The sequence below is a fragment of the Solea solea genome, chromosome 6 (assembly GCF_958295425.1).
Source record: "Solea solea chromosome 6, fSolSol10.1, whole genome shotgun sequence".
In the NCBI taxonomy this organism is placed as follows: Eukaryota; Metazoa; Chordata; class Actinopteri; order Pleuronectiformes; family Soleidae; genus Solea; species Solea solea.
In genome coordinates this window covers 6,666,653-6,687,993 of record NC_081139.1, presented here as the reverse complement: position 1 = coordinate 6,687,993, position 21,341 = coordinate 6,666,653, and the positions used below count along the sequence as shown (strand labels likewise).

The following is a 21,341-nucleotide window of genomic DNA, read 5'->3' as shown; positions in this document are numbered from 1 at the left end:
ATACGCTTAGTGTTAAAGGGTTAAAACCACACTTGTACACAAGCTGCCATTTTCATAAGATTTCATAAGATTCTTGCAACAACACAGGGCTCCGTTGAGCCTGTGGTCTTTTCATATGTTTGTCTCTCGCACCAGTAAACACGTGAATTCATTAATATACACACTGCAATCACAAAGAATGAAACACAGCGTGTTTCTTCACAGAGGGAGCCCGAGACGAGGCAACACACTGACCAGAGGCGTCACGCCATAACTGGTGGCCCCTGCTGAGAGCAGAGCTGCTCATCACGCATGTATGAAACAAATATGTCGCCCATCATTAGGAGCCAAACGCCCCCTCTGATGTGATCTATTTCCAATGCTCAATTCAGCTCCTCGCAGCCAAGAGACAGAGAGCAAGAGAGAGATTAACTCACTGCTCGCATCATGAAGATGACTGGGGACTTCTCAAAGTAGAGCAACATCAGTTGAGTTCTCTAAAGTAGGGCTGACCACTTCACACCCAGAGTCTCCCTCTGCTGCTTGTGTTCCTCGTGCAAACAGAGAGCAACAGCCACAAAAACCCAAGCGGAGATTCAAGACTTTGAAAAATCCCAGCAGTATTTTAAAGAGGGATGACTTGCAAATATGAAATATTTACATGCTACTGCCAAAATAATACTTTTTTCTAGGGGATGCACGACATTGGACAGATGTTGATATCCGATAAGCCGATATATCGTGATTGCTTGGGGCAATAACCGATACCAATACTCAATGTATACGTTTTTTCACAGCACCAGAGATCATTTAGTCTCTTCTGTCATGAAATTAACATAATATTTTGCATACTCATTTCACAGCAGATGTAAAATAAATACACAAAATGTATGTTTGTGGCACATTTGAATCCTTTAACACCCTTTTTGCTTATTTTAACCATAAAAGGACCAGAAAATGTCCTGTAACTAAGTGCTTTTTGTTCATTTTTTCAAAACAACTTTCAGTATCTATGTTAAAATACTGTTTTAACCATTTAAAATGAGGAAAAACAAAAGGTTTATTAAGAAAAACACTGTCAATTTAAAATCTGAACGGTATAAAACATATTTACAATAAAAAAAAATTGACTCTATGTCCCGGTGTTTTTCTAACTCTCCCCTCTCTGGTGACTAAGACTCTGATTCCCCGGCTTCCTGAAACAGCACGAGTGAAATCACTGTAATAACCAGCTTTTAGAAACCGTTTGAATTTTTCCAATAGCACAAAAAGTGCAAATGTGTCAGCGATGCGTTTGGTTTTAAAGGGTTGAATTAAATCAGGAGAAAAAAGAAACTCAAATATTTAAAAAAACGGCACTGAAATGATCTGAATTAATAACAAGATTAAAAAAGGATGAAGTTGTGGAGCTTTGCTCTCTTGGCCATTACAGGCCCATGATGACACATGGGTGTAATGTCCCTTTATCTATTTCATTTCAGTGTTCATTTTCTCGCCCCTCTCTAATGGCTGTAATACCTCAGTGTGGTAATTGCAGTTTAATGAATGAGTTCTTTCTATATCCCACCCTGGTCATGACAACACAGAACAATCAAGCACTCGTGGAACTCGTGTTCCTCACTTTCACTTCTTGGTTTAGTAAATGTCTCAGCGTGTGGAGATAATTTGCCACATTTCCATTCCAAGCACGTGTGCATGCCCATGCCTGTGTTACGCACAGTATATGTATGACAAACAAATTATGTATTTTCAAGCTGATTCCCTTTCAGGTGTCATTGTCTCCTCTGACAGTCCCTCTCTTTCCCCCCAACGGCTCATCTCAATGAGTGATTTCCCACAGTGTCTATAAGGTTTGGTGAGTCACACACACACAATACTGTCGTAACAGCCCCATTCATCGAGGTTGCCATGGAATATTAAAATGCAGTGTCTGATCCGCAGTGTGGAACCAACTCAGTTCCGCACAAACACAGAAAATTATAGAAAAGAACAAGGTTGCAAAAAAAAACCAAAAACAAAAAAAACTAGGAACAATAAGTTAGATTTCCTGTTTGTTTCTATCATCCCATAAACCTCCTCCGTGTCAGTCATCACAAGTTTCTCCTCCACTGCCCAGGCTGGCAGTTAGATAGAGAGCTTTGACGGAGGCTGGACGGTGGCTCAGACCAGAAGACATGGGATCCTCGTGGGGCTGAGGCAGCAGCTGTCCACTGGCTTTCTCCTCCAGATTACCCTGGCAGTGAAACCCTGGTCCAATGGTCTGATGTGGAGCCCAGTGCTATTCTTTTCTCTCTCGCTCTCTCTCTCTCTCTTTAGCTCGAGAACTCACTTTTTAGAAATCACTGCTAATTTCATGGCTTTCACATGTTTGTGACATTTTGTGCTTGTGCTTGGGTGAATGTTGGAACACGATGTACACTGTCGCCAATGAATTAAAGAGGCCATAGCATGGTGCTATCTCACTTATATGTGAGATATGGAGGTGTACTAACAAACATGAAGTCATTTTTATGGTCAAAAACCTCCTAGTCGATGCAAACGAGCCGTAATTGGCACGTCAGCTCAAACATTGAGTAATGGCGTCGTCACGACCCCTCGGCGTAGTTCCTTACGCATGATCCGGAGTCTGACCCAGAGTCAGAAGACACTGTGAACACAGTGAACCACCTCCAGTCTCGCAAAGACATACATGCAAATCAAACACGAGCGAACGCGTGTAGCTTAGCCTGTAGCCGACTATCGCTAATGCTAAACGACAGAACAAGCACACAAAGACAGTTTTTACGGTTTGTAAATATTGTTATCTACGTATTGTTAGCACTGCTCCTTCCTTTAGGTGAAGTTTGGTGCTGTGTCCTGCTTTACATTGCCCGAAGTTTGTGTAACAATCCTCCGTGAAGTAGTTGCCGCATACATGAACAATGAAATATAAAAGATATCCACTGAGCTTTTCTTTGCTCATTGGCGGGGAGCTTGTGGAGCGTCTGGTATACTGGTATTTCAACCGACACGCTCAGCAGCTATAACAAGAGTAGTTCTTCTTCTGCTGTTTACAGGAGTGGTGAGATTCGCCAGTGACGTAATTAGTCAATGGAAGTGCTTTGCCGCTTTGTAGAGCTCAGGAAAACAATAAAACCCTGCGCTCTCAGCAGTGGCTGAACTGAATGTTATGGACTTTTAGGGCTTCATAGACGAGGTAATGACAGCAGATACACACCCAAACACAGCGTTAATTGGCACTTCCGGGTTATGGCCTCTTTAATGAATTTACCTGCTCATGCCATGGCTCATAATGGTGCATTATACCATAATGCCAATAACAGAGCAGTTCAATTTTCTCGGGTTTTTTGGTAAGCAACGGCTAAAACTTTACCCAGAACAGTGAACAGAGACAAAAGTCTATACACTCACTGTCAACAAATACTCTAATGGTGTATTTCCACCAAATGGAATAGTTTGGTACGGTACACTTTTTTTTTTTTTAACGTTTCCATTAGGAATTGTACCAAAATAACTGGCCTCAACCGGTCTACCATTTTTCGGTACCCTTTCCTTTGGGTACCAGAGTATTGGTACGGCTGGGCAACAGAATAGTGTTACTCCCTTGCGACCGATGTTTCTCCTTAGTTGTCTGTTACATTACATTACATTACATTACATGTCATTTAGCAGACGCTTTTATCCAAGGCGACTTATAAGATGTAGAAAGACCCTTGTTTCAACCATGGAACAAACCAGTGGCCCTGATTATTCAAATACACAGTCAAATGACCATTTATATCAAATGAGATTCTTGTCAAACTAAAGCCACATTGCTCCAGGTGAGGCTCGAACTCACAACCTCGGCATCACTCTGCAGGTTACTGTCTTATAAGTACCGCGCGCTGACCAATTGCGCCACTGGAGCCTGTTGCTTTGTGTTCAATGTTGTTGTTTGTTGTTGGTGGACGGGTACAACGCAACTCTTCGTATTTCGCTGACACGGCCATCGGGCACAGCTCGCACCCCGCCTACCAAGTAAAGGTACTAATCTCAGTTGAAATGCGAGCCTGACCGAGGGCTTTACCGCTCCAAACCGCTCGATGGATAGATACCGGAAAGCAGAGGAATAGAGCTTTGCACCCATATAATTGTCATTATGGTAGAACTTAAGGACTTCCGCGGAACGGCTGTCCAGACAAACAAGCCCTGTACAATACTGACCATGAAAATTGACAGTGTTCCATGCAACGACTTTTATACGCAGGTACATCTGACTCTAATTTCTGTTGCCAATTGCAAGCCTTTTTTTTTTTGACTGCTTTTTAATTTGACACAAAAACACAAAACAAAAAAACAGATTCAGACTTCAAAGGCAGTGAAGGAGAGAATGAACAAACAATAGCAAAAGCTGTTGTAAAATCTCAACACTGCAATGATTTTACAATACAAACGGGTACTAAACGACATCATGTTTACCATTTTATATGAACGGGAGCTTTTGAAAACCCAACAGAATTGGGCACTTTTTCCGCCCTATAACTTCTGGTTCTCAAACAGCTGCTTTGTAAAGTTATGTAAAAACTGATCATTATGCATTCCCAACTTTCAACAGTATTTTAAAGTTGTATTGTTTGTTATTTGGTCTATTAGGTCTTATGTTTCTATATTTTATTTGTTTTATTCATCTCTGATGTGCAGCACTTTGTTTCAGCTGTTGTTTTTGAAGTGCTTTATAAATAGAGTTGGATTGGACTTGATTGGAATTTAACTCAAACAAAGTTTGTTTGGACATGATGTCCCTATTGCTCCGGACATAAATGCTTGTAAAAGCAGGTCAGGGATAATTTAACAATGAATCCATTTACATGAAATTGTAAACTACACTTGATGTGGCCATAGTAAGGTTTTCTTCTGTTCTATTATGCAAATAACATACAGTATTTGAGCTTGATTATTATCTTTTTTTATTATTTATTTTGCATTTAAGTCCAACATAAGAGGCTTTACATTGTGATTAAATCACACATGGATATGGTTGTACTGCCTTAATATGTAAAATATGGAATGTGACTATATGAATATAGGGCTAGGTTGATGTGCTTTTGTCATGATCTAATTGATTTGATTTGTATTGTGATTCAGATTTGTTTTAATTCATTTGATAGTACTGATATCTGTAACTTTATTTTGTCATATGTCCAACAGAATGTTTTTGTTAGTAAAGTGCTAGTTTAGCTGCCTCTGCATATGATTAGTAGAAAATAAATCGGGTTTTTTTAGGTTTTTTTTTAGCATAGCCTACTCAGTGGTCACTGCTGAAGGAAAAGGAAATATACAGTGTTGTGTCCTCAAAACAGGACAAAATGGATTGCAGATAGCACCAGTGAACAGAGCCAATATTTACTGAGGTAAATTGGCACCTTCTATCTGTTTCTCTTTATTAAGTTAGTAGAAATATCATGATTCTGGAGGAGAAAATAAAAATATGTCTGTTAATATCATGAGTCAACATCCAAAACACAGACACACTTGTTTCTGATGGGTCATTATATGATCCCACCACTTCTCATGTAGGTCTTGATTTTTAAAAACTTAAAGAGGGCTCATCCTCACATTGAGCCCTGTGTTCCAGTTGTTTCCTGTGTGTGCCTACAGTGAAACTTTTAAAAAGTGAGAGACATCTGTTCTGCTCCAGACTGGCTGTAAGTGAGTAAATGTGTCTGGCACATTTATTTTTAAATGACTGGTTGTGAAATGTTCATTGCTTTCTTACCCTAAACATCTCATCATCATATTCCTCTCACCTTATTGTGGAAAAACTGTGTTTTTTGAAAGTCAAATTTAAGAAACAAGAATTAAACCCACTGTAGTGTGTGCTATACTGTTTATCTATGAGCAACAATCATAGGTTATTAGAGTCTGCACAGAACTAGGGGGAGAATGAGGATAAAATGTAGCAGCTGTCACATTAAAAATGTCAGTAAACGAAGGATGGACGGTAGGTGCACCTCTCTGACCTTTAACATCTGTATATCAAAGATAAACATGATAAATCTGTATTTATATAGCAACTTTTCTAGTCTTGATGACGAGTCAAAGCTGCTTTACACTGCAGTTCAGCATTTTCTATCACTCATCTTTCATACCCATTCACAGTGTCTTGCTCAAGGTCTACATCGGCATGTAGACTAGCAGAGCCGGGAATGGAACCCACAACCTTTGAGTTGAAAGACGATTCGCTCTGACACAGGAAACAGGAGAATAACAAAACTCAGCAGCAGCAGCTCTGTTTATACTCCTGAGCCAATTCTGTTATTATTGTACCGTGATCTTAAAATAATAATCTCAGAAATAATGCTGCTTTTTCAGAAGATGCAGGTGCACACGTTATTTCACCCTCTTATATAGAGTCATGTCTGTGTCTGCCATTTGCCTCTGTTATTATCATGACTGCATAATGTCAATTATGTTGGAGGAAGAACATTTCATTCAAATCAACAAAAAATACAATTCTATATCACACGCTCATAACAACCATACGCGGTACAAAGCAGGACCAATGCATGTATAACGTTTTACTCCACATTAGTGTAAAATACATGACATCCTCCCATATTCAAATTAAATTTAATTCTCCTCGAGGTTAATACAAAGCCTGGGGTGGAACTATTCACTACAGCAAGCAAGTGATGGCTTATTTTAAAAGTAATGGGTTGTCAAAAGTGGGGCATAGGCCTGTTAAAAGGGGAGAAAGCAAATTAATAAAAATGGATCGTTGCTTAACCTTAAGCAAACCATGTTAGAATTCATTAAAATACTGCATAAATCTGTGCCATTTTTTGGGTGGGGGTTAAAGAACACTTTGATCTCTGGGAAGACTTTCAGAGGCGATAGATAATATAGCAGTAATGTGATTGCTTCTGTCATCACGATTCAACAGATTACACATCTAATCGGTTTGCGAACAGAGAATATAATTTGCGGATTACAGACTATAGTGGGGGCCTCCTCCTCCTGCCTGCCTGTTGAAAGTGGGCTGCATGACAGTTCAGATGATCCACGCACAGACAGATGGACAAAAGGAGCGAGTGGGAGGGAAACCACCAACCTTTTAATGCACACTGAGGGAAAAAGAAAACATTTGATCCTGCTCGGCTTCTGATCATTCCTTTCTTTTGTTTGTTTGTTTTTGGGTGTGAATGAGTGTGTAAGTGTAACATTTGTACTTTTCATACACGTTTGCTCAGGCATTGCAGAGACTGTATTTGAAATGCAAATCTATGCAGAATTCCAGAGACAAAGTTGCAACTACATATGTAAAAATAATGAAATTAGAGTGACTCAATGTCCCAGGGGGGTATACGGCGAGTTGTTTTATGGGGAGGGTAGATAAGAGGATTTTTGTCAGGTTGAGATGCCGACTAATGCTATTGTTCCTTCCGAGGGCATAAAAAAACACACGTTTTCTGTTCCTGTTTTCTGCCGTTAAGTACGGGATGTGAAGAATGATCATTTTTCAGCAGGAACTATTTTCTTTTACGCACACACGTAAGAACCCACCAACTAAACGTTCTCGTCCACATACGTGGAACTCAGAAATTCCTTTTTCAAAACGGTCCATAAAATAAATGTAAGATTTTACCGCATTGACTAAATGATAAAGCGTTTAGAGCTATTCTGTTTCGAGGAAGTGGATTCTCATCCTTTTCTCAATTTGTCTCCCATCTTCTATTACAAACACTCACTTATGCACTCACACATGTACTTCAACAGGCCTCTAAATTACACTAAATGACCAGTGAGGGGGGTGAGGTTTGTTCACAGAGACCACCAAATTAAGTTAGAGCGACGGTTAGTGTTACCTTCTCTTCTTTCCCTTCTGCTCGCTCTTTAAAATTCCCATCTTTCCTACTACTTCTTCTTCTTCTTTTCCTCCACTGTGCGACTAATTTATCACCTGCTCTTATTTTCTTCACCACGTCCGTCCACAACCTCATCACCACTTCTTCATCCCTCAAGATAATAGCATCCCAAGGATGCAACGTGTCACATTGTGTCCGGCAAATCAATGTTTTATCTACCAAGCGTTGGCCAATGAAAAAAAAAGAAAGAAAAAGAGAGTCGTCATCAAAAAAAAAACACATAACTTCAAATGGAAAATGACACTGCTGATATAATTTAATACGAAGTCCATCCTAACACTTGAACCCAAGTTGTGTTCTTGCGATTTCAGTCCAAAAAGACACGTAGGTGTTATTACCTGCCTCAGTACAACCGAACCCCAGTCTTTTCCTAAATTATATATAAAAATAAACACAATTTTAGAGAATATGATGGCGAAAAAAATCTGTTAAGCACCGAACGTCCACCCATCCGCCTCTTAACAGTCCTCACACCACACTGTGACAATTCTATGCTCCTTGAACTTGTTTTACACTTCACAGCTGTGTGTGGGGGGGGGGGTTTTTTCCTGCGCAAAAAAAAGCAGATTACAAGACAATTTTACAGTGTCAGCTGAAGACACAATTGAGTTTTTAAATGAAACTCAGTTGGGGTAAAGTTATCCATAATGGAAGAGGAGCAGACAGGGGAGCAAAGAAACAGGAAGGAGGAGGAAAATGAAGGTGTCAGAGGTGAAGGAGGAGGAGAAGATGGGGAAACATGGTGAAAGGTCATGTTTTTATTCTCTTTCATTTTCTTGCTGAGGCCAAAGGAAAAATACTGAGCAGGCTACAGCTGCTGTGTATCTGCTGGAACAGGCAGTCTTCCATAGTATTCTGTTGTATTGTGTTGTGCATATTGAATTGTATTGTATTCTGTTATGGATATAATATGCACATTATTACTGTCCGTGAAGAACAGGAAGGGAAAACACCGATGTGATGTGCGCGAACAGCCGAAAATGAGTCAGCGCGTGCACGCATAATATTAATCCACAAATAATCAGCAGCTGCAGCACAAACTATATATGCGTTCAAAACTCCTCGCCACATCGATGCCGAGATAATAAAACAAGCCGCTGGCGCGTTTGACTTCTGAAGAAAAATCAGAGGAAGTTGCTGGGAGCGCAAAAAAAGAGAGAAAAAGATAAATAGATAAAGGTTTGCTGCTTAACTCGGGAGTGAGGGCGAAGAAAGCAGAGGATCTGAACGTGTGGGCATCATGCTTTAAGTCACACGCGTTTTTCCAAACTGATAAAAAAAACGACATTGACTATGTTTTCATTAGCATTTTGTTTGTTAGGGTCTAAACACATCACGGACACATCAACTTTGAATCAACTTCCAGAGGTTTAATGACAGTGGAGACCAGAAATCATAAAAATCAGGTTCTGTTCTGTTGTTCTGGTGAAAACGCGATCTGTGAAATAATTCAAACATAATCACTTATGTCTGTCTTAAGACCTCTCTGTGTTTTCCCCCCAACCCAAGTTTTCCTTCCCTTTCCTTTCTTTTTGTTTTTTTATTCCCCGGGAGGAAATAAACTCACCTTCCGTAGGATCCACTGGCAGAGGAGAACTATGGTCCAACCGAGCACCTGCATGTCACCTTCCTTGAGAGCGGACCACCCCGAAAAAACTACACGTCTCCCCGGATGAACATAAAAAAAAGACAAGAACGCGGAATCCAAGCAATCCCAGGTGACAGACTACAAGTGAAAAAAAAAAAGAAGTGTCAGGACAAAAACCACACAGGGACAACGCGCGTAAAAGTTGAGTATTTGTTCAGTCACTGTCGGATTTCTACAGGCAAACTTTGAGCGGTGGCTTCAGCTGCTCCGCTCCGCCTCATGTGGCACATCCATGGTGTTTGCCTTCGCTCATGCTGGGAAGTTTGCGCGGAGACGCGGCTTAGTTTGGAAGGTGCAGGCGAAGATGCAGCTCTGACTGAAGATCACATGCGCTTTCTTGTGTTTTAGGACAGTCAGTGGTGGATTTGGAGAGACGAGATCTCGCTCTCACCGTCCCCCTCCCCCCCCCCCCCCGTCCCCCCCCCTCTCTCTCTACCTCTCCCTCTCCTTGACGCCCCTCCACTCCCTCTCCAAGCGCGCGCTACGGCGCACAGCAGCTCATCCGCGCCACACTGACCGCAACTGCATGCAGATCACTTTCCCGCCGGTGTTTAGATGATGAGGTTACATTTAACCAGGAACTACATCAGAAAGGAAGCTACTAACCTCATGTTTAACCTCGTTAAAGTTGACTTGATATGATCATTAACTGTTTCATATGCTTCATATGAAAATATCAGGTCATTAGTTTGTTAGACCATTGAAAAACTACGGAAGAGTATTTGGGCCAATAAATTGAAAGGAAATAAATAAATAAAACAGCATGAATTCTGAGATTAAAGTCAGATATCTGATATTATAGTCAGTATTCTGAGATTATAGATACATGAAATTATAGTCAGTATGATGAGATTAAAGTCAGAATTCTGAGATTATAGTCAGTATTCTGAGATCATAGTCAGAATTCTGAGATTATAGTCAGTATTCTGAGATTAAAGTCAGTATTCTGCGATTAAAATCAGTATTCTGAGATTACAGTCATTCTGAGATTAAAGTCAGAATTCTGAGATTATAGTCAGTATTATGAGATTAAAGTCAGAATTCTGAGATTATCATTCTGAGATTAAAGTCAGAATGACATTAATCTCAGAATTCATTTTTCTTTTTACATGTGGCCCTAATACTCTTCTGTAATAAACGGTTTTGCTAATTAACCATTTTACTGAGGTCATTATTTAAGTAGAAATACCAAACACTCCAATCATGTTCAACGTGATGATGATTCGCTGCTTAATGATAATAAAGTGAATATGTTTGGGTTGGTGTCTCTGAGAAATACACCATTAAGACGAGTCTTAAGATTAATCTAAAATGACTTCATTAGCTACCAACTTTCATTCATTCTGCAGTTATAACACACAACGTCGAAACGACTCAATCAACATAAAACATGATCTGTGCACTCATAACTGACATTCATTCTGAAGTGTAACATTTCAAAGTGTTTATTATTTGCACGTTCCTTTGTGCAAAAACAATCATGCACGAGACGTCAAATAAAAATAACTAATTAAGAACATCTCGAGCTGAAGACTCCGCAGCGGCAGCTGGAGAATTAGAACAGTATGTGTCACTGGAGTTCACACCATGAATCTGTGACTCTGCCTCGCTGTATGTGGCAACTAAAAACTGTCATAGGTTTCATCAAACGCAGAACAATTATCTCACACGGAGACAAGAACCTTGACAGCTTTGTGTGAGCGAACGGTTGGGATGGGGGGCTAACTAACAGCACAAGCCATAGCCAGACTATAAATTCCCAGAAAAACAATTTTGAAATATTAATGTTGCATGGATATATTAGGTCAGCGTGGCCCCCACATCTCTCCCTGACGGCCAGGCCCAGCTGCTGCCTGCCTGCCTGCCTGCCTGCCTGCCTGACTGTGCCACCTTAAAAATGGACTGATGTGGGGATGCATGCTGTTCAATCGCTTGTCTTGCAAGTTATCCTCCGTGCAGATCAGCGTACGTCCCGTCTGCGAGAGCGCAGGTGTGTAGCATTGTGTAACCCTGTGAATCAGTCATGTATTATGTGACTGAGTTCTAAGCATAATCACTTTCATCTGTCAGTGTAAGATAAAGCATGTCCCTTCTTTAGGATTGTAAGAGCGGCTGACTGACCAGCTGAACACCTGTTTGTTTTCCCAAATGTCACTTTGTTCTCCCTCTGTCTTCCCATCTGTTTCCCCCCACGTGCAACTTTACCTGATCTTTATTGCTCATATGCGGAACATATTCCATTCCCCAACTGCACATACATATTCTCCTCGCTCACCCATGAGGATTCAATTTCCGACTGCATGAGCCTCTCTGTGTTCTCGTCTCTCCTCTTCTCTAAATGTCTGCTGTAGATCTAATCTCTCCTGTGAATACAAGCAACAGATTTTGGCCGTGAACCCCCCCCCCCTGCGATAGAGATCTGCAGATTAACCACAAACATTCTTCTCCACTTGAGGGATATTGCTGCTCACCTGTGGAATCCCCTCACACTTCTAAGTCATTGCACTGACAGGCTCCCGTGGTGGTGAGCGCCGCGGCGGTGGGTCACAGATGGAGAGGGGTGGGGGCCACTTTGTGGTAATGTGGCACTATTGTGTATTAGCAAACTGTTATCACTCTTTGAGATGCAGACGCTCTGCAGCTCATCCGTGCCTCTCACCAGCGCGAGTGACACAGCACTGCCTCCCTGCGAGACGAGGAGTCACTGCAGGCTGAGGCCAACACAACAGACACCTTCCAGACCTGAAGGAGGAAATGCAGCGGCAGGAGGACAAAATCTTTCAGAGTTAGTTAGTTAGGGTTTGATCGATAGTGTAGATAGTAAGATCCAGTAACAGTGATATGCACATTTTAAGTGGGTGACTAAGTATTCAGAGTAATTTGCTTGTAGTTTTACAGGTGAAGGATTACTCCTCTGTGCCCTTCTCTGACTGATTAAGCGGCCGTTTATATGATGCAGCACAAGTTCCCGTCTCCCTCTTAAATTCTTTCCTTCCTGTGAAATTCTTCTCGAGAGAAAACAAAAGCATGATTAATGGTATGAAGGCACCAAAAACAATAAGCTCTTAACCCCACTACACACAGTCAGGTGTTAGCATCTCACCCAACACAAGACTATTTTCATATCTTTAACTCAACAAAACATGAGATGTGGATCCCGGTCTGTTAAAGCTGGGTCTACAAGTGTGGGAAAAAAGCCAACAGCAGCAGCAAGTGAAACTTTGAAAAGCGAGAAGCAGAGTCGAGGAGAGAGAGCGCTCCGAGGACAGCTTTGTTGATTTAGACTCAAGTCTGAATCACTGGCAAGAATATGGAATTCGATTTGTGTCAGTATTTTCACTTTTCACGAACACTTTATGAATTCAGCGAATAAAAATGAACCAGAAAATCAAAATATTTCTTTGTCCTCCCTGATGGGTGGGCCTTAGGAAGCTGCCTGCTGATTGGCTACTGGGCTTTGGAGCGACAGCTCAATGGACCGGAAGTAGTCACAGACTTGGACTTGCTGTTCGTCTGGAACGCCGACAAAATAATTGTATCTAACTTTTGTCAGATTATGAACGTTAGATACTTACAATGTTTGTCGGCTGTCGAACGGGAAAACCTGGGGAACGAGTTCCAGACGGACAGCGAGTCCACAAGCCTGTGACTGCCTCCGATCCACTGAGCTGTCGGAGTCGGAGCAAACAAAATTCCGATCATTGCAAACAAAAAGTGTATTTCCAAGCAAATAAAATACAATCTCTTTGGTTCATTTTTGTTTGTGTGCTTGTGTGTCGCTTATTAATATAATAATCTGTGCAATTTCAATGTTTTTCCTCCACCAAACTTTGTTTATTGATTGCAATCAGGACAAGAAAATAAGTTCAGCGAAGACAAAGTGTTCCAGAAACAAATTGCAGACTCAAGCTTTTAACACTTCTTACCAATTAGTTGCCTCTTATACAAGAAGAAATGACAGTTCCCAGTTATCGTGTATTTGGCCAAGCGAAATACAATATCAAAGGAGAACAGATGGGAATAAATGGAAAAGAACTGACACAACTTAATGTTTCCTCCATTATAACAAATAAAACATTTCTGAGGACCATTTTGGTTTGTGTCAGTCTTACAGCTGCTGTAAATCAGTGTGTTACACCCACTGCTTCATCTTCAGTCGACCATGAAAACCTGTCTATCAAGCACAGCTGGCCTCAAAGAATGTGACCATTTCCCGTTTCCATCACAGCCCTTTTTTTTTTTTCAATCTGCAGTCTGTGATTTGTATGGCCACAGCACAGTCTGTCCTCCAGTTTCCCCTAATTTTTTCGCCCGACTACTGGAGCAGCGATGCCGGTGTGAAAGCAATTTCTGATCCACATTGGAAGTGGCAGGTGAATTTTGCCCAGCTGCTCCCCTTCTCTGTTCCACTTAGCAGCAATGCTCTTGTTCCGAGTCTCTCGGTTGCCACATGGTTATACTAAATGAATGAACACGCTCCGAGCGAGAGCCCGAATGCATCTACTTTCGCAAATATCATCGTCACATCACTATTCCTCTCGTTCCTCTCCAAATATCTGGAGAAAGTTTCACCAGCTCCAAACTTGCACACTTAGCAGCCGCTCGTGGTGATAGACTTCAACTTTGGAAACAAATTACAAGTATGTGTAATGACCAAGGGCATCGCGTTGTCCACACATACACATGTGGGCTCAATAAAACCCCGTAAACATTAGCTCTTCTTTTGACGGATTAAGCAGAAAAGCAGGTGGAGGGGGGACAAGGTTGGGGAAGAAGGATCTGAGTGGAGTGCAACATTCCGGGTATGATGGAAGCAGAAGTAGAAAGGGAAGCGAGAGGACAGATAGGCGCAGTAAAGAGGGTGGCAAAGGGGTCACGACACATGAGAAGAACGAATACGAATATACGAAAAATTCCAACGGTTTCTGAAAGCTGAGAGGTTGGTTATCACGGTAATTTCACTCATGCAGGAAACTGGCGAATCAGCATCTTTGTCATCTTTGTGTGAGAGTTGGAAAAACGCAGTTTCCTTTTTGTGGCCTGTTTTTGGACATTTAGACTCAAACAAATGTTATTTTAAATATGTTTAATACTGTTCAAATGTCTAACTCAGCACTCAAAATCTGGCGTTTGTGTATGACAGTGTTTTTCTTCATTTTAAATGGTTAATAAACTATTTTAACATGCAGTAAATTGTAAATGACGGTCAGATGTTGACATTTATTCTGGAAAAATGGGCACAGGATAATTTTCTGGCCCTTTTATGGTTAAAACAAGCAACAACAAAAGTCCAGATGAACATTTTGAGGCTTAGGTGTTAAAGGGTTAAATTAGTTTGTTATCTCGAGGAACGTTATATATTAAGACCTTATTATTCTCCTATGGCTGATAATAATCTTTAGAGATTTTGGGATCAGCAACCCACTGTGACATCACTGGTTTGTATGGTGTAGCCAGTTGAGTACATAGCATTTTTAGAGGTCAGTTATGTTAAGTATGTCTTCATTAGTGTTTGGCTGAACAAAGTTACTAAGTTCTAGGAATGGACAAACCAAACATCGACTCCAGAGAGAGACTCTCGTGTTTTAAGGCCTGAAGAAGGTTCTCCTACATACTTGGAAAGGTAGGGTGAGTCAAAAGGGAACCAACACACTGAACCTTTAACATTTTCTTTTAATGACCGTGAACTTGATGAAAGAAAGAAAGAGATGATAGAGACAAAGCTGGGGAAGTGGAGGAGTAAAAGAAGAAGGAATGGAGGATGTGGGAGGGGAGAAGTGGAGCTGCAGAAAGAAGCAAAAGAATGTGATACAACAATCAGCCTGACATTAAGGTTAAACATTATTCTTTTTTAAAGTACATCAACCCAATGCCAGTGCCTCTAAAACTTACTGAAGCAACATTAGTCACATTCGCAGAGTCGGAAAAACTCAAACACTCGAGTAAAAGCAAAGTCCACTGTGCTCTTAATGAGGAAAACACATTTATTCAAGATAATCACACGAGTAGCTGCACGGACAGAGGCAAAGTGTAATTAGCTGTGGATTTCTGACATTTTTAAAGGCTGGAATATTTATTGCTAAAAATAGACGGATGTGCAGTCATCGCAGGAATGACAGCAAATAGAGTGTGAGGGGGGAAAAAGTCACAATGAATGACAGATTCCTTGTCAGTGCATGAAGCGCTATGGTACATACACAATTACATTGCTCAGTCACGAACACACACACAAAAGACACACACCTGCTAACACATACATCGAAACGCTGATCCCGGGGTGTCTAACTCTGAGGTTAAGGAACACAATGCTGAGAGGTCGCCTGGCAGTAATGGAGCCTTTTGTGTGTGGAAATAGTAATTTCCCTGTGTAGTCTCGGGGTATCACAGATATGATATGAAACCCTGTCATTTTGTTTTCCTTTCTATCGATTTCAGAAAGGGGAACGTGTGGATGGATGGAGGGCAGGAGAGGTACAGGAGAGGAGCATGAGCAGCGTGTCTGTTGTGGGTGTCAGGACTATGCCATTGTCATTCAAATGATTTGTTGCAGGAAGGGAATTTGAGAGGGGAATAGGAGATGAGCTGTAATGGGGAGCAAAGGGAGAAGTGGAATAATTGGATTTGATTACGTCTGTCTGTCAGAGCAGGACAGGACATAATATGCAGCTGGAATTATTTTCACAGTGTCACAATGTGCATGCCTTGCTGTGAAGTCGGTCCAATGTGGAGAACTTTCGGAATGACAATTGGCTCACATTGTTTTTCTCTGAGCAGTGTGGCTCAACAGTGATGTCATCCCACTGCTTTGGCCCAAACATATGCAAATGTCCTAACAAATGCTGTTCAAACAGTGATGAGAATATGTAAGAATGGATGGTCACCAGAGGGTGATCCCAGACTTGGGCCACGTCCAGACGGAAACGGCACAAAACTTAGACAATGTCTTTCTTTGCTGTTTTTAAAAAGTTCCCCCGCAAAGACGGCATCGTTTCAGGAAATATCTCCGTCCACACGGAACTCGAAACCCTAACCCTCAAACACCGTCTCCGTGTGGACAAAAAAAGTATGTGTATTCACCTAAACCCATTCCCGTGTGGATGGGGCCTTAATGCAAGATACTTTCAACTGCAACAGTCATGAATGTATGTTTCCCTTGGTATGAACTAACCATTGGTGATCCTGTAACATCTACAACTATATGAAGTTATTGAGATTCAACGTGACCTAGTGTTCAGTGGTAATTAGTAATATATGTGCACGCTAACCCATTACACTTGATGCCGAATGTCATAAACATTAGAAAAATATCAGCATTTTAATTTCCAGCCTTTTTGCAGCATCATTGGCCTTTTGATTCTTGGAGCATGTTAGGATCAAAGTAATGCAGAAGCTTAACCTGGTGGAGGCATATTGTAGTGAGACATTAAATACCCTAATAGGGCCATTTGAAAAAGGAATGCAAGAAAGAAAGCACTGTTTTTCCTAATACTATTTGAACAGAAAGTAAGCCTAACAACTTTAATGTTGACATCTTGTCTCAGTTATGTTGAATGCTGCACTGAAACACACAAGAGTCAAGCATCAAGTTTAGCATTTTGTTTTTTTATAACCAGAATGAACCATATTTGGAAAAATGTGGGTGAGGTGGAGTGACACCTGCAACCAGGTTCGCTTTGGATGACACTCGCTGTCACTGTCAATCACATGGCGCACAGGTCCCACTACAGTACATGCTATGCCTCTATCTACTGGCACCAGTAAAAGGTTTACTAATGATATAAATAAAGTGGGATGCATGCTTGTTTTTTAACAGACAGAAACAACCTGAGAAAAGGGTTTTGTGTTGGCTTCGGACTCCGACTCTGAAACTACCACATAAAGACAAACGTCTGTAACTAAAGAAATATCATCAGATGTTCTTAAAGGCTGTGGGACGGCCGTGGATAATGAAGGCTCATACCTGGAGTACAGACAAGATTTGGACACGGACAGGGATCTGTTTGCTTTGGGCCCGTCTAACGTTGAAAGCTCTCTCTAAACACTCGAAGACCTCAAGTTACATCGATGATGTGTCCAAATGCATCAGACCGTGTACAACATCACACTCACCTGTCAACACGTTGGTCATCCATCATTCTTAATGTCTGATAAGTGTAAATAAATCTAAAAATCACTTTGATCAAAGCTAATCACATTCCCCCGCCTGACTCTAAAATACACTGCATTTTCTACGGCGCTTAAATTTGATTTCTGATGGTTTTTTTTAGGTATGTGTGTTGTTCTGTGACACGTCTGGTGCTGATAATGGAATTTCTTTTGTTTCTTCAGTACACAGTGAACACACACACACAGACGGACAGACAGACAGACAGACAGTGTCATTAGCACAACATGAAAGCTCAGATTTCCAACATGACATCATCTCTTCTCTTGTCGCTAAATGTGACACTTTTCACGAATTAAAACAAAGGTGAAACAAGACTCGCGAAACACACGCATTAACCAAAGCCTCGTAGGACCTTCAAATCGATCCGTGTCCGACAACAACCATTTTGTGAAATGTGAGGGTCACCTGTGAATCAGGACCCGGTGAAGGACAGTTTGTGTGTCTGCTATGGTTCTCATGATGTTAATTTCCACATCCACCCGTGTCCGTGACGGCATGCACGGACCCTGTGAGGGAATCCACCTGCAGCCTGAGAATCTTTGACCATGCAGACCACATACTTTGACTCTGCGTGCTTCAGGTATGACAAAAATACTGGAGCGAAATAGAATGTGGGATCAGGTATGCATGCATGCCCGGCATACATTTCCCTCATTTTAGTACAAAAAGAACACAGTATAAACAGGCCTTTTTTGAAGGAAGGTTAACTATAGGAAATGACCTGATAAGAGCTTGTAGAATACGACCCTTTTTGTCAGTGGTCAGAGGCAAGAAGAGTCTTGGTTTAAATTCTGTCTGACTGAGTGGAGTTTACATGTTCTTCTTGTGATAGACTGGTGACCTGATCTGGCTGAACCGTGTCTCTCGCCCAGTGTCAACTGTGACTGACTTCCAGCTCCACAGTGACCTTCAAAGTAAAAGCAGAATAGATAATGAATGGATGGAATGTTGAAAAAAAACAACAACATAGGAAAGGAGATTCGATTAACAAAGAAATGCAGGTGTTGTCAAATTCTGTAATAATTGCCATTTGAATTAGAATGATGTGACTGAAAGTTGGTCAATGAGTTTAACATGTGTATGTAATGCCCAAGCATGTGTTGCATACACCTGGCACAATAGACATGCTCTGCACATTTTCTGGATAGGACCCAAAAACACGTCTTGATAAAATCAGCATGATGAACAACTCATGACAGCTAAACACTGGTACTGGTACTTGGTGTTGGCTGACACCCAAAGCCTGAGTCACCTTTACGACAGGAAAAGTCTGCGCATAAAAGTGGCCCGGTACGCACATCTGCGTGCACGTGAATAAACGTTAACGGTGTCAGCTGGTGGTGAAAATGACCCGGTGATAATAACGCATAAACGGAGCAGAAGGCGCCACTGAGAAAGTGACTTCAGTGCTCCATGCTGTGTAACACCGGTGATCACAAGCAAACAAGTCAATTGGTCTTTATGTTCAGTATTCACACACAGTCTTTATCCGCACACCTTCTCACACAGACTCATTTCTATGAGTGAGAGCACCTCTGCCCTCAGTGCTGTGCCACACACACACACACGGACACACACACAGAGACACAAACACCACACACATCACCACACAAAGCAAAGGAAACATAAAGACACAAATAAATGGAGACAGTCCACTGGAGCCAGTTGCACTGCCGCTGTTGGAGTGTTGTTATATCAGGAACAGTTGGAGATAAAAGCACCTTTAAGCAACAATGGTTATAAATTACCAAAAATAATCTGGCAGCCAAGAAAGCATAGAGAGGCTGTCAGCACCCCACAACTCCCCATCTGTCACACACACACACACACACAGACACACACACACACACACACAGTAACAGCAGCAGCAAGCATGCATCTGCTTCCACCTCCTCTTCCTCCTCCCCCCCTCCCCCCCCCCACCACCTTATTAAGATTCATTTCCCTTCGAAAGGTGACTTCTTTGTCGGGCACAGTGACAACCCCACATTCCACACCGCCCTGCCCCACGAGTCTCCTGGAGGTGTAGGCACAGTGACAGGTAGCTCTTTACTCCCCTGGGCCCTGGGCATGGGTGAGGAGGAGGAGAAGGAGGAGGAGGGGGAGGAGGTGTGTGTCTGCATGTGTGTGTGTGTTCAGGGTGGTACAGGTGATGTGGAGTAGGATTATCAAGTCAAAGATGCCCCCTGTAGATAAGGAGTCTCTGGGGGAGAGTGCCTGTCTAAGAGCGCTGGGAGCCGAAGCCTCTCTCTTTCCCTCTCACTCATCTTCTTACTACCCGTGTTGCTCTTGCTCTCTTTCTGTCGGACTGTCTCTTTTCTCTCTGGGCTTATCTACCTCTCACCTCCTACAGCTTGCCATTCTCTTTATCCTCTGACACACAGTCCCCCTCCTTCCCTCTCTTTCTCTCTCTCTCTCTCTCTCTCTCTCTCGAGCACTCCCTCTGCACTCCCAACAAATGAATCAAGCCACTTGACTCCTGATCTGCCATGCTGTTAAAGCAAAGTCCCAGTTCCCCACAGCAGCCATTTGGAGGGGTGCAAAGATATCACTTAATTTTCTTCTATTTAGATTGTAAGACTTTGCAAGAGGTCCAGAGTTTCTTTTTCTTTTTTTCTGGTCCTGCAGTGAAGCTCGGCTGCTGTTGTGTTTGCTTTATTCTCTGCCACCATCGCAATTCATGTTTTAATCACACATTTAAACGTGCAAAAAATCTTGTTTTTCATTTGCCTGGCTAGCACAAAATAAGCAAATTCTTGCCTTTTATTTTAAAGCAGGGAATTTGCATACCGTGTCTCCTTCTGCTTAATGGAAATATTATTACTCTTTTTTGCATTTTTGTCATCTTTTTTCTCTCAGTTAAAACATCATAATTCTGTTGGCAATAACATTATTGTTTTCAGGAAACAGCAACATTGATGGACGCAAGACGTGAGAGGTCAACAGATTGTTGTTGGTCTGTCAACGTGGTGGATGTTTAAAAGGGAGAGATATATCCCTATATCCCGGGACATACCTAAATTGCAATTTAGGGGTACCACCTTTTCGTGTCCGATGCGATATCTCAAACTCAAAGCTGTTTCTAAGACATAATTCTCAAACTATGTTACAAGTATTCTCCCACAAAGCAGAAATAAACAGCCAAAAACATGACTCGGCTAAAATGCTATTGCTGATTTTTATTTAATTTTTTTTACATACATTTACATACATTTTTATCTGTCTGATGTCCGATCCAGTAAGTATGCAGTAATGTATCGTTAACGCTATTACAATTTCCACTGTTAATTTTCATTTTTAATCTGTGATGAAATGTTGTGTTAGTCTGACTATCAAAATACCTGTAAACATGTTAGTCTGACTATCAAAATACCTGTAAACATGTTAGTCTGACTACCAAAATAACTGTAAACATGTTAGTCTGACTATCAAAATAACTGTAAACATGTTAGTCTGACTATCAAAATACCTGTAAACATGTTAGTCTGACTATCAAAATAACTGTAAACATGTTAGTCTGACTATCAAAATAACTGTAAACATGTTAGTCTGACTATCAAAATACATGTAAACATGTTAGTCTGACCATCAAAATACCTGTAAACATGTTAGTCTGACTAAAATTATACTCAATTTCTTGGAC

At 41.4% G+C, this 21,341-nt stretch overlaps 1 protein-coding gene and 1 non-coding gene across 2 annotated transcripts in view; both read right to left on the bottom strand.

The window, feature by feature from the left end:
* LOC131460330 (neurexophilin-2) overlaps positions 1-9,873 on the bottom strand; it is a 38,533-nt gene extending 28,660 nt beyond the window's left edge. Inside the window, exon 1 of the mRNA XM_058630711.1 lies at positions 9,451-9,873. Within this exon, the coding sequence (XP_058486694.1) occupies positions 9,451-9,504 (54 nt within the window). The 5' untranslated portion in view covers positions 9,505-9,873. The remainder of the gene's footprint in view (positions 1-9,450) is intronic.
* trnai-uau (transfer RNA isoleucine (anticodon UAU)) lies at positions 3,793-3,886 on the bottom strand. Its single transcript has 2 exons — positions 3,849-3,886; positions 3,793-3,828 (listed from the first exon to the last, which is right to left on the bottom strand). It is a non-coding gene; the product is annotated as a tRNA-Ile (tRNA).
* Positions 9,874-21,341: the final 11,468 nt, after the last annotated feature.